The sequence below is a fragment of the Sinocyclocheilus anshuiensis genome, unplaced genomic scaffold, assembly GCF_001515605.1.
Source record: "Sinocyclocheilus anshuiensis isolate Anshui unplaced genomic scaffold, SAMN03320099.WGS_v1.1 scaffold1477, whole genome shotgun sequence".
Classification (NCBI taxonomy): domain Eukaryota; kingdom Metazoa; phylum Chordata; class Actinopteri; order Cypriniformes; family Cyprinidae; genus Sinocyclocheilus; species Sinocyclocheilus anshuiensis.
In genome coordinates, this window is record NW_015547710.1 from 436,501 (window position 1) to 451,108 (window position 14,608).

At 39.3% G+C, this 14,608-nt stretch overlaps 2 protein-coding genes across 2 annotated transcripts in view; both read left to right on the forward strand.

Moving 5' to 3' along the window:
- LOC107704010 (ADP-ribosylation factor-binding protein GGA3-like) overlaps nucleotides 1–7,080 on the forward strand; it is a 24,642-nt gene extending 17,562 nt beyond the window's left edge. Inside the window, exon 19 of the transcript XR_001635898.1 lies at nucleotides 7,069–7,080. The gene's annotated coding sequence lies outside the window, so the exon portion shown is untranslated. The remainder of the gene's footprint in view (nucleotides 1–7,068) is intronic.
- On the forward strand, nucleotides 2,718–10,035 carry LOC107703999 (hematological and neurological expressed 1 protein-like). Its single transcript, XM_016506813.1, has 6 exons — nucleotides 2,718–2,910; nucleotides 6,434–6,573; nucleotides 7,176–7,282; nucleotides 7,325–7,357; nucleotides 7,482–7,509; nucleotides 8,970–10,035. The coding sequence occupies exons 1-6, from the start codon at nucleotides 2,846–2,848 to the stop codon at nucleotides 9,095–9,097; spliced, it is 501 nt and encodes a 166-aa protein (XP_016362299.1). The 5' UTR covers nucleotides 2,718–2,845; the 3' UTR covers nucleotides 9,098–10,035.
- Nucleotides 10,036–14,608: the final 4,573 nt, after the last annotated feature.

Here is a 14,608-nt window from a genome sequence, read left to right on the forward strand (position 1 = left end):
TCAATGGAGGAGGGGCGGGACAAATACTACACCGACCAATCATCCTACTTGTACAACAACTGAACAACAATAGAGAAGTTAATATTGCTGGTTACTGCATTTTTATATTAAGTAATCTTCAAAATGAGAAACTAGTAATACGTTTCTACCGTGGATATTTAAAATCATAGCAACCAAAGCGTCTCGGCTAGAAAAACGCTGTGCCACCAAAGCGTCCTCCAGCACCACCAGCTGGCCGTTTTAAGAAGAGCGCCTGGCAGTTTTTCAGCTGGCTAAAAACGCTTTGGTGGACACACGTTATTGAATGTTTATTGTTAGGCATATGGCCTATTAGTGTTTTTTTTTTGCATTTATGCAATATACTGGAGCCAAACCTGAGAAAATAGACCAGAATATTCCACTGCGTATCTGGACACGCAATTTACGTAGCTGTAATTCATAGGCGGGATTATGCTAATTGTGAATGAGCGTGCACAAGCGCCCTATTTGCGAATGATTGGAATTCATTAAAGGGGTCATAGGATGATGCTAAAAAGAACATTATTTTGTGTATTTGGTGTAATGAAATGTGTTTATGCGGTTTAAAGTAAAAAAAAATGGCGGCGGCGGCAACAACAATACTACAGCGAGGATAAAAGTTACGCCTTCTTTCTTTGCGTGAACATTTGGGCGGCCTAGCGTGAATCTCAAAATCTCATAGTGAAATAAATATTTTTCTCTAATACACATTGACCACAATTAATCATACCCTTTATTCAATACTTTTTGCAACCTACTTTTCCCAAGATAACAGCTCTGAGTTTTCTCTTATAATGCCTGAAGAGTTTGGAGAACACCTGGCAAGAGATCAGAGACCATTCCTTCATCCAGAACCTCTCCAGACCCTTCAGATTCCCAGCTCCATATTGGTGGTGCTTCTCTTCAGTTCACCCCACTCATTTTCTATAGGGTTCAGGTCAGGGAACTGGAATGGCCATGGCAGAATATTTGTTTTGTGCTCAGTGACCCATTTTTGTTTTGATTTTGATGTTTGTTTTTGGATTATTGTCCTGTTGGAAGATCCAACCATGGCCCATTATAAGATTTCTAGCATGGACAGTTGGTTTTTAATTTTTTATCTGTTGGTATTTGATAGCATCCACTGCTGTCTGTCTGAACAAAATATCCAGTATCTCTGGCAGAAAAATAGGCCCACAACATTGAAGATACAGCAGCATATTTCATTGTACACATGGGGTACCTTTTTACTCATGTGTGCACCAAACCCATCTTGAGTGTTTGCTGTTAAAAAGCTCATTTTTTTTAGTTTCATCTTACCATAGAAGCCAGTGCCATTTGAAGTTCCAGTCATGGCTCCATAAAATGCTGGAGTTTGTTTTTGGATGAGAGTGTTTTTTTCTATCTAGATTTTTCTTTAAACCCTCCCAAACAACGTTTGGGGATGTAGGGGCTGTTTGATTTTTTTTTTTTTTTTAAGGCTTTCTGACCCGAGATTCAACAATTTTCTGCAGTTCTCCAGCTGTGATCCTTGGAGAGTCTTTGGCCACTCAAACTTTCCTCCTCACTGTGCATTAAGAAAAAATAGACACACGTCCTCTTCCAGGCAGATTGTAACATCTTTAGTTGATTGGAACCTCTTCATTATTGCCCTGGTGATGGAAATGGGAATTTTCAATGCTTTAGCTCTTTTTTTTACAGCCACTTTCTATTTTGTGAAGTTCAACAATCTTTTGCTGGACATCAGAAATATATTATTTGATTTTACACATTGTGATCAATGATTAAGGGAATTTGGCCTTTGTGTTCCTCATATTTATATTCCTTTGAAACAGGAAGCCATTGCTGGATAATTTCATGTTCCTAGTCACCCTGGTGTAATATAAAATGCAAATATGAATGGAAATATACTTCAGAGATATTTTAATCATAAGAATTTCTAGGGCTACCAACAATTGTGGCCATTGTGTATTAGAGAAAAAATGTTTCATAATGTGATTTCCCCCCACTTTCACGTTTTTTTTTTATTTTTTTTTTTTACTTCAATTAAAGGTTAGATTTAAAAAAATGAATTTTTGGATTTTGGATTTTTTATTAAAGATCAAATGGATAAACAATGCGGACTTATTGTCAGGGCTGCCTTAGATCTTATTTAGCAAGGGTATGAATAATTTTGAGCACAACGGTACGTATTTACGTTATAATATTTGAAATTCAAAAAGGTAATGATTTTATCATTACATAGATGATCAGTGTTTTTGGTGGTTGTTCATGAGTGTCGTGTTTGTCCTGAGCAGTTTAAATCGCCCGCTGTTCTTAAGGAAAAATCCTCCAGGTACGGCATATCGTTTGCCTTTTTTTCCGGCATATTGTTTGACTTTTTTTCTCTTCCCAGCAGAGAGTAATTTTGATTCTGCATTAGATACTTCAGTATTACCCAGAAGATAGAATAAATACAATTTACCATGATCATCGTGTTCGCCGTCTTGAGCAACAGTGAATGTTTACACATTTCTTTATAGTTTTGTTTTTAGAATAAAAGCTGTCGACAACTGAAGGACTCATACAAAACTATAGAGCAAACTGTTTTTGTGAAAATACAGCCGCGGTAGTTTAGAATCTAAACTAGAATCTAAACTTTTCAAGAGTTCACAAAAACAGTTTGCTGTCTGGCGCCGCCCCAGAGGCGAATCTGCAGAAGTGCAGCACTAATCGCGTCTAATGGGCGTGTACAGGAGCGCAGATTCAGCACCAGAGACTGATGACCTGAGCAGGAGACGCTCTTTGAGGCTTGATGACAATAATCTGTCGAATATAGTTTGGGAAAAGCCGTGAACAGAAGCTTTAAATGTTCAAGATGACGACCACCACCAATTTCCAAGGCATGGACCCGACCGCGAGGAGCAGCTCCAGGTGCTGATAGATGTCTGTAGGAAGATAACAATGCTCACTCGCTTTAGGTTGTAGCAAACAGCAAATTATTTAACCGTTGTGATGTCTAAAGACGTTATCTGAGATGTAATATTAGCCTACTGGCAAAAGACGAAATTACTCTCTAGCTAAACGATATTGGCGTAAAAACGGGTGGCGATGCTGATGAGAAATGAGCACCATCTTGGGTACAAATGCTGCGTTTTGGGACAAAATGGTACGCACTAACTCAAAGGAAAAAGTTTATTGGATTTTATAAGCCCTTCAAAGCAGCATTTTCTGGTTTATAAGATGCCTGTTTTATTGTACTAATATGTGCATCCCTCCGGCAGTATCTGAAAATCTGGTTAGCTGCCTATAGACATCTTTCTGGGTGATGTCAGAAGCGTGCTGCATGTTTGAGACATCGCTTTTCAAGTCAGCTAGATGTGTATTATAATGCTCCAAAATACTGTCTAGGCAGGCAACTCGCAAGGCTTTGTGACGCGGCCTCAATTGACTGCAGCATCCTCAAACGGAAACCCATAATTAATTACATAATTGATGAGTAATTAATACAGCATTTTTAATGCATTATGTCAGTCGTTTGTAAATGTGAAACCAGTCCCTGTCCAGGTTTTCAGAGAACGGGAGGATGCTTGAGCGCATGTGTGTGTATTTTGGTTGGGTGCGGTTCGGTTGGTGTAGTAAATAATTTTATTACGCTTCCTGTTGTATCCGTCTTATTTCATTAACTGAATGCACTAATGACGTGCAGATTAGTGAATTAGTCACCGTTTATCTGTCGTTTCATCTGTTAGTCACACTTGTGGAGGGAGATTTATTTCAGCTTGCCGTTTTAGCTCAGTTCATTAAGGCTTCATGAACAGTATGAGGAATATTTTGATTAACAGAATATAATTAATAAGATAATAAAGCTAATTAAACCAAACAATACAGGTACATGAGGAATTAGGATATATTAAACTATATAGCCTATCAAGCCCTTTTCTGCACAATTATATTTAGATGAAAAGATGGTTAACCCCCACCCAAACTAATTTTATTTTCTCTCTACTAAAGCCACAGTTTTTTTTCCTTAAATGTGCACTCAGTAGCTATTAATGTTACTCAACCTTCTACCCGTAAAGAGATTAAAATGACCTTTGAGAATTATATAATCATAAATTAAAATAAAATATGATGCTTACATGAGATGGAGACTCGAATATATTTCATTAAAAAAAAATTGGTTTTATTTACCCTTCATTGGTCAAGCTGACAGGGAATGAACAGTAGGCTAAACCATCAAAAAAAAAGCAATGAACTTAAAATAAAAGTAAACAAGGTGCATTAACTCAATGCACTAAACTAAAGAAGTGATCAATTACTGTCACGCTATGGTGGAATGAAACGCACGATGATGAGCAATGCAAACAGTCTTTAATCCACAAGAGGGTAATTGCAAAACAGACAGGCAGGAAAACATACGTATGGACTTAGTAGACCGGACAGCGGAACACAGGACAGACTGGAACTAAAGTAGGGGTGCTAATGAGGGACAGACAGGTGAGAAAGATCAACTAATGAAGACACAGGTGTACTGACTAACATAATCAGACATGGGGAAAAACTGGGTCACACTGAGCACATGGGGAATGAAAACACAACACAATAGGGTGTGACAGTACTCCCCCCTCCCCGAAGGCATGGCCTCGCGCCCAGGCAAGGACGGATAAAGGAGGATGGGAGGGGGTTTGGGCTGGGGACAAGGCGGTGGCGAAGGGCAGGCAGGAAGATAGGCAGAAGACCAGGGCCGATGAGATGGAGGGAGGAGCCATGGAGAATACAGGATGGAGCCGGAGTAGCCAGGCGGGAGCCAGGATGGCGGGCCACGGTGGAGCCGACGGAGGCAGGAGCCATGGTGGAGGAAGGGCTGACGGCTCCAGGGGGCCGACCGACGGCGGCGGAGCAGGTGGTGGTGGAGCCCAAGGCAGAGATGCTGAAGAGCCGGGTGACAGGGAGGATCCGGAGGGCCAAGGCCGAGCAGATGGCTCTGGCGACCGAGGCGGGGATCCGGAAGGCTGCGGTGGAGCCGAAGCGACAGAGGACCAAGGTGGAGCCGGAGGGAAGGAGGAGCCTGATGGAGCCAGAGGGATGGAGGGATGAGGTGTAGCCAGAGGACTGCGGAGCCGGAGGGACTAGGGAGCCCGGCAGAGCTGGTGGACTGACGGGCAACAGTGGAGAGGAGGGAGCTAGGAGCCATGGTGGAGCCGCTGGGTCGACGGGCTGAGGCGGAGTCCGGGACTCAGAGGCTGGAGGCGGAGACAAGGGATCCTCCAGCCATGACGTGGAGAGGGAGGCTGGGTAGGAAATCCAGACAGGTAGAGGGTTCAGGGATGGTGTGTGCCACCCACACACACACCACATCACGACTCCCAACCATGGGAGCGCGATGGACAGGGGAACGACCTCCGTGGTCGTTTCAGGACAGGCAGACAGAGAGTTCTGACGAAGGTGGAAGAAGAGGGGGCATGTCTGCATATATATCCACATTGTCCTAAGAGTTCAGTGACAGCTCACCCTCAGCGGCGGTGCAGTGTGCAGGGCTATCCTCAGCACCCTCACGCTCCACTGTAACATCCACCGTCGCGTGCGATGTAGCCGGCTCTCGCACCTGGTCGGACGTGATAGGCTCTGGGGCGATATTTGGCTCTGTCGCTCCTTTCTGCGATGGCTCGTAGGTCGTGCTGGGCTCTGGCTCTCCGTCTGCAGTGGGCTCAGGCTCTTGCTCCGCGCAGCGGGGTGATGGTGGGCTGGGCTCTGGGTCCTGTTGTGTTCCGGATCGGGGTAGGATGCTCTCCATTCACTGAAAAATGGCCTCCCTCCAGTTCAGTTCGATGGTGTCTGGGAGGTCCACGGGGTGATGGTAATTCGCCTCGATCTGGAACAGAGACTTCATGGTCTCGTCATCAAATGGGGACGTGACGGCAAGACGGGTGAAACTCAGGGCAAACGAAACCAGATCATGGCTCTCCCAAGCCACAGCTGAAAACTTTGCTGCCCACTCCATAACGAAAAAACCAAAAGAAAAACCTTTCAAAACAAAACCAAAATGTGGGGATAACACGCCGCGTATAATCACTTAATCAGGTCCGGTCTTCTGTCACGCTACGGCGGAATGAAACGCATGAGTATGATGATGAGCAATGCAAACAGTCTTTAATTAATCCACAAGAGGATAATTCCAAAACAGACAGGCAGGAAACACGTATGGACTTAGTAGACCGGACAGCGGAACACAGGACAGACTGGAACTAAAGTAGGGGTGCAAATGAGGGACAGACAGGTGAGGAGGATCAACTAATGAAGACACAGGTGTACTGACTAACATAATCAGACATGGGGAAAAACTGGGTCACACTGAACACATGGGGAATGAAAACACAACACAACAATCCAAGGGTGTGACAGTTACAAAAGTTACATTTTTGACAACATATTTTGTATTTGTTTTCCTTCCTAGAGTGCTGCGTCCACCAGGTGGAGGTTCAAACATCTGCTTTGGCACAGATGAAGAGAAACCTGTGAAAAAAAACAAAATGGCATCTAGTATATTTGCCGAACCTGAGGACCCTCATGCACATCGAAGGAACAATCCACCAGGTGCTGATTTTTTTTTTTTTGGACTGATATCTCATCTTTCACCTCTATAATAGCATACTTCTAGGCTGTGTCATTCCCTTGCGTTCAAGTTGGCGAAACATTAGAGAAAAGGATGAGAAATATTTGAATGATTGTGTATGTGTATGTACTGCTTCAAATCTCATACTTTTCAAAGATAAACAACTGGTAACTTGTGATATTGACAAACCAAATACAGTTTCAGTTCCACATCTGAAAACTTGCTAGGTTTTGCTGATTCTTAAACACACAAAAGACTGCACAATGTGCTTACATTGCTGAATCTCCGCTAATGTTTGCTGTTTTTATGTACATTTTGTAGCATAGGTTCACAGGTTGCCATGTGAGATAAGAATTTCAAATCATTCCATGTGTTTTTCTAAAAAACACTACCTCACAATAACATTTGTTATTTGCAAGTCAAAGAATGCAGTTTTTAATATAGCTGTCCTTCGGGTAAAGTAATAATTACTTAAGTGTATTTTATGTATAACAATGAACAAAATACAACTTATAGCTTGAACATCTGGGTATTCACTATTGTTTATAATATCAATGTACATGAACTTTTAATTGTTTCAAAGGTGGGAAGCCTACAGGTGTGTTGTGTGGAGAACCATCTGCCCCTCTCAGAAGATGTACTGCTCAACCAGCCAACCAAAGTAACACCACAAATAATAACGTACCCGTGGTAAGATATGGAGACAATTTCATTACTGAGTGAAAACAAACTTGTAACCTTGGAGTCGAAAATAACGTACCCGTGGTAAGATATGGAGACAATTTCATTACTGAGTGAAAACAAACTTGTAACCTTGGATGGACTTTCATACTGACTTATGAAGTTTTTTAAAAATTATTGCTGAGAATGTGCGTTATTTTCTGCACAGAATGGTGAGGAAGACTCGATCACTGTTGGTGAGTGTTCTGACATGTATTTGACATTACACTTTTTTTTCATAAAAAAAAATATATAGATGACTTGAATATACATATTGAGTTTGTTATTCGTTTTTATTTCATTTTGATCATTTTTGGAGGGCATAAAGGAAAAAAATGTCAAGGTGATACTGTAATATCAAAAGTCATGTAAACTAACATGCAGAAGCGTGTGGACGCTCTTTTCTTAAAATATCATCTATGATCTTTTTATGACAAAGCAACGCTAGTTCAGGTTGTAAAATGTCCCTCCCCAAGAATAATAACATTAATATAATTGCAAAAAAACCACCTTTATTTTATATTAAAAATGAAATATATAAATATTTGAAAATAATAATTAAGATGTGTACATACGACACTTTTTTTTTATAAAAAAAAAATATATAGATGACTTGAATACACATATTGAGTTTGTTATTCGTTTTTATTTCATTTTGATCATTTTTGGAGGGCATAAAGAAAAAAATGTCAAGGTGATACTGTAATATCAAAAGTCATGTAAACTAACATGCAGAAGCGTGTGGACGCTCTTTTCTTAAAATATCATCTATGATCTTTTTATGACAAAGCAACGCTAGTTCAGGTTGTAAAATGTCCCTCCCCAAGAATAATAACATTAATATAATTGCAAAAAAACCACCTTTATTTTATATTAAAAATGAAATATATAAATATTTGAAAATAATAATTAAGATGTGTACATACGTATTCAAGGTTCAACATGAATACAATGAGTATATTTTTAAGAACTCGGCACGTTCTAGATGTTTTTTTATATTTCTAAAAATACTTTAGATTTGGATCATTTTTACTTAAGGGTGGAATACACTACCAACTTTTAAAATCTCAACAGATTTGAAAACATTAGGCATCATACACTTACAGAGTTTGTAAATAATCACAGAAGAAAAACTGGGCATCATACACTACACGACTGAGGATCATACACAACCTGACTTTAAAGTTGTTCTGATCACAGATTCACACAGAAACATGCACCTTGTTGCTAAGAGATGTGTGACAAATGAAAACAATAGTCATATAAAAGTGTTCTAAAATCGGCTGAAAATATCAAACATGTTTGATATCCTCCGACTGGATGGATTCATAGCCTGACACTAATAAATGGAGTCTGTGACCATCATACATTATGAAATTTTCTATGAAATCTGTCAACTCAAATCTGCAGACTGACTCTGACTTTTGGTCAGAGTTTTGCATCTAGTTTTGATTTATCCAAACTCTAAACGGGGAAAGTCGGGGCAAAATTTTTGTAGTGTATTCCAGCCTTAAATCTCACCCTTGTGACAAATGGATCAATGACATACAGTAGTATAAAAGAGAAAAAAACATTTTCTTTCCATATATTTTTAATGTTTCTTTTTTGTAATTATCTGATAATTCATTAATATTTCTTTTCATTTTTATATTCACAGAACCTATTCAGGAGCAGGATGACACACCAGCTCCACCTTGCCTCTCTGCAACAGAGCAGCCTGCAGCTGGGGTTCCTTCTGGCCGTAGAAACCCACCAGGGGGCAAATCCTCTCTCATCTTAGGCTAAAGATTTGCCTCATTTAAGGATAAGATCTGGGCCTATGTGAAATGAGCATCTCAGAGTAAATGTGCTGTTCTGTGGTCAGTGCCCATCCTCTGCATAACTGTATTCATAAAATGACATATGCCACAAAGAACAGATTAAGATCAGGACAGTTTAGACAGAGAATCGTGCCACAAATCTCTGAGCTGTGATTTGTTCAAAGAATACCTTTGAATGTGTTAAGTGTTGGTCACTCAGTCATGCCTTGACTAAGATCAGACTCTTAAGGAAAAACAGATCCCGGGTGTGCACTGCTACTCTCAGATACTGCAAACCATAGGCCAAAATATGCCATCAAAGTTCTCCAGTCATTTTTTTTTTCATCGATTGTAAGCCTATGAAATGTCTCCCTTACTCAGTGTTAGTCTCTCTTTTTTTGTGTTAAGTTTTTGTCAGCACTTCATGAACTGTGGTGCCCAATTTGTGGTGCCTCAGGCCTGCTGGTTAAGACACAAGGTTTGAATAATTCCATGTCACATCCATTACTGAAAAAAAAAGTCTGAAACATTTGTAGATGTAAAGAAAAAAGTATTAACCTTGATTTACTGATCGCTGAAGAGATATTTAATACAAAAAACAACAAAAACACAATTACACATACATTAAAGAGTTAAAAGAGCAACAAACATGAGAGTGCAATGAAATATTACCTTCTAGTCACAAACAGGTGTGCCAGAAAAGGTGCATGTGAGCAAGCTGTTATTTATTTGTGTTTGTTAAAAAAGTTATGAAACATACAAAAATACAAACAACAGCCACAGTGTACAGTCATTGCATCTGATCTGTGATCAAGTAGTCCAGATTCAACAAAAACATTTAAAGTTCTTATTGCCTTATTAATTTTGACGTATGCCAAAAAGGTGCTGTATTATTCTTTGACTCCTTGGAGGAAGTGTGCAACAGAGTCTGTTCATTTTTTTTTTAATGTACATGAGCTTTTCTCAAATAATAATAAAAAAAGTAAAATTATTTTTGTCTATTGTCATGAGAATAGAAACATTACAATTATCCAACATAATACCTTACCAGTGTTTCTTCTACTTTGCCATATACATAATACATATTCAGAAGCTTAGACGTAAGTGTTTACATACTAAGTCATAGTGAAAGTGAAAGCAGCTCATACTGCTTTACACAAAGCCCTCACGTCTACAGGTGGCAGCAATGTCCTGTTTTAGGTCATTTGATTTTGACAGCGGTTTTGTTTGTTTTTTTACTCAGTAGTTACTTTCACATTGCAGTCTGTAGGGGAACTATATAAACTAGTGGTCGTCGGCTATTACCACACAGTAGAAATGTAAACATTTAACTTTTGACTAACAATGTGCTTCTTTTGGTTGACATTAAACGCAGTCTCTAGAATTGACTATTTGTTCTAGTTTTAGTATGTGATATTTGTATATGTTGTTGTTAGTAGACTAATCTTAGCTAGAAAGAGTGTATTTTGGCACTTACATGAAATTAACAAGTAAAATATATGCCAGTAGCTCACTTGTGCATTGCATAGCTAGTCCTTGATCATTAACAAAGATTAAATAATGAGATAATTAGATAAAAGAATGTGCAACTGTTGTAATTTCCTAATGGTCTTCTCTTTGAAATATGAACCGTTGATGGCTGCTTAGATTAGGCAGGAGTCAAGGTCAAAGTTGCTTTATTGTTAGCTGTAACCCTGTTTTCAGTATGGCAATCATGTTCGCAAACACACATATACCTCGATACCCTAAAGCAATGGAAATCACAGACAAACCTTTACAAATCTTAAAGGGATTGTTTATCTAAAAATAACCTGTTTGGCTTGCTTGCCTCTGTGGAACACAAAAGCAGATATTTTAAAGAACGATTTTGGTTACCATTGACTTCCATTGTATGGATCAAGAAACATTATAAAAATGTCTTCTTTTATGTTCCACAGATGAAAGAAAGTCATTCAGGTTTGCAACAAAATAAAGGTGGATAAATTGTGACAGAATATTCATTTTTGGTTGAACTATCCCTTTAAATCGCAGAAAGGACTTTTCTGTGATGTATTATCATCTTTTTTCTTTGTTGTCTCAAAACAAAAGATCCCATTGTGCATATATCCACAGTGACCGAGGTTATGTGCTTCCCCTATGTGCTGGAACAGTGCTTTGTGCAACACACACGCCACCATAGATAAACAAATAGGTTTGCATTGCAAGCACTGTAAATCTGTGTCTTGAAGTCTTTAAAACAGGAGGAATTCAGCATGCTTGAACCCTTGAACTTAATTGCAATAATGTGTTATGTAGTGATTTCAATGTAAGATAGCCTTGTAGAGCCTCTTACTGTTTTATCAACACAAGGAAGACAGGTGTAATAAAAGGAGTTTTATTAACAAAAGAACAGACAAGAGTAATCAGTTTCTCTTTTCATAAGATAATGCCAATAGTAACATCCAAATCAAACACTTGTATTTATCAATCTTTTGCACTTTATCCATTCATTGTGTCCATTTAGTAGTTTCCGGGAAGTAATAAGGTAAACCATATTCTAGACAGTGTTAAATTTGACAGGCATTTTTGATTTTAGTCTTTATCTTGAGACGAAAATGCTTAATAGTCTTAGTCACATTTTAGTAATTTGAGTCTTTCATAGTTTTAGTTTTAGAAAATTCTGCCATTAAAGGTTTAGTTCACCCAAAAATTATTCACCCTTGTGTTGTTCCAAACCCGTAAGACCACTGACCAGAGGGTCAGAGAGACCTCAGATTTCAGCAAAAATATCTTAAATTGTCTTCCGAAGATGAAAGAAGGTCTTACAGGTTCGGATCAACATGAGGGTGAGTAATTAATGACAGAATTTTCATTTTTGGGTGAACTATCCCTTTAATTACTCGTTTCAAACCCGTAAGACCTTCGTTTTTGATGAAGTCCGAGAGCTTTCTGACCCTGCATTGACAGCAACGGAACTACCAGGTTCAAGGTCCAGAAACATAGTAAGGACATCGTTAAAATAGTCCATGTGACATCAGTGGTTCAAACATAATGTTATACGAGAATACAAGAATATTTTTTGAGCCCGTCTCATGAAAATGCATATAAATAGTACGCCAAATACAAACAGAAAATCGTGCTATTGATATGCAGAAATTGACTTTGGCGTGCATATAATAGGCACGTGTTTAACGTGCATATAATATGCAGTTTTCGCATGCATATGATACGCATCTACTCCACAACCCTAATCCTGCCCACTGCATATCATATGTACGCCAGAGTCAATTTCTGCATATAAATAGTATGTCAAATCAAAACATAAACTCGTGCTATTGATATGCACTTTCATGAGATCGGAGAGGACCACGATTTATTTCTTTATCTGACTGAATGGCGCACTGATAAACTCACAATTCAAGAATTGTCTTTTGTGCTTCCTGCAGATTACCCTAATAATAATAAGCATGCAAAGCATTTTTGTTGTGACCAGTGCTGGCGGCTTCCCCCCTAATCCTTACTCCCATCCAGGTCACGGCACCAAATGTAACTGGTCCTACTCGCCCCGCTCCAAGCGGGATTCGAACCATGGTCTCCGGCGTGGGAGGCAGGCGCTAGAGCACCTCTTGACGCCAGGGGAGTGAGATTTATACGCACAGCTCTTACTGGCCTACGACAGTTACACTAGCTCAAAAGAGAGCAAGAGCTCACTCAATTGAAGCTGTAATAATAGCATATTGCCAAAACATTTATGACAAGAGATCCAGTGTTTTCAATGTTACTTTAGCGTTGCATTGAGCAATGTAACCAATCACAGGCATGTCTGTTGATTTCTTAAACACAATCAGAGGTATTTAAGTTAGAATCCACTCACCGCAAGTGACGAGACACAACATGATAGGAGATTTCAAAATGAATCTTCTATGCTAATTTCACCCTCAGACTTGGCCTTCGATTTTGCAAGAGAGCTTTTCATCTCGGCCACATTTTAAAGTGCCCTATTATGGATTTTTAAAAATTACCTTTCATGCAGTGTGTTACACAGCTCTAGGTGAATGAAAACATCCAAGTTTTAAATCTAAAAGTGCACCGTGTATAAAGTTATTGTCTTTCAAAAGAAAGAGTCGACTCCAAGTCATGAAAACGAGTCGTTTTTAAAACCAATCTTAAACTGTTTCAAGTTGATGTCAACATGAAACATTAGCATATTTATGCCCGCCCACTTGTTGCGCGCGCAGACCCGGGAAAATTGGACCTCCCCTCCCTCAAACACCTAGCAGATTCATGTGGAGAAGACGCTGTGCTCTGCACTGTGAGGGTAAATCCGTTAGGGTATGTCGAAAAACTCCAAAATCATTTTCTCCTCCAACTTCAAAATCATCCTACATCGCTGCAGAAGCACCGACCCAGTGTTTACAAAGTGAACGTGCAAGGAGGGTCAAACACCCTTTACAAAATAAATAAATAAATAAATACAATAAAGGTAAAACAACGATGTAGGACGATTTTGAAGTTGGAGGAGAAAAGTGTTGGGAGTGTTTAGACATACCCTGTCTTGAACCGTGTACACAGACAGAGCTAGACAAGAAGGAGATCGTCCTCAATGCAGAACACAAGATCCAGGGGGCGTGGTTGGATCCAGATCCAACTCCTCCCACCTTACATATACCTAAACCTACCCGTCTCCACCCCCTGATCCCTAAACCCACCCATCGCCACCCCCTAGATGTGGATCCAACCACGCCCTCTGGATCATGTGTTCTGCAGTGAGGGGTTAAAAATGAATCGTTGAGCGAACCGTTTGGGAGTCATCGAGCAAAAAAAGTGGGGAAAAAAGCATATTATAAGACAATGAAAGTGCTTTTTGGCCTTGCATGCATGTCAACCTGTTGTTGGGGTAAAATTACAGACTTAAAAATATACTCATTAAAGTACAAGTACCCAAAAAACTACTTAATTACAGTAATGTGAGTAGTTGTAATTTGTTGCATAACTTGCATTAAAAGGTTTAAATGCAATCCTGCCAGCCAATCAGAAGTATTCAGCCAGACCATGGTATACTATTTTACAATTCTTTAGAAAAAACAACAACAAAAAACAATCATTTCTAAAACTGAACAATGAAATACAGCTTATTGTAAATTATCCCCCCCCCTTAATCTTATCTAAGAGAAAAGGAAGTTGAATTAACTTTATGCATAATATTTCCTTTTAATTTTAAATTAGAATGAAATGCATTGTTAAAGCTGTGTTAAAAAGTTAAAAATGCAGCATCTAGAGTTCTTACTAGAACCAGGAAGTATGACCATATTAGCCCGGTTCTGTCAACACTGCACTGGCTACCTATCTGCAAATGTCTTGAGATCAGGGAGTCCACTATAGTGTGAACACCATAATGCCTGTGGTCATTTTTCGGCTGGTTCCTTTTCTGGTTCACTTTAAGTGAACTGGGTTTGGTTCTTTTAAAGGGGTCATATGATGCTGCTAAAAAGAACATTATTTTGTGTATTTGGTGTAA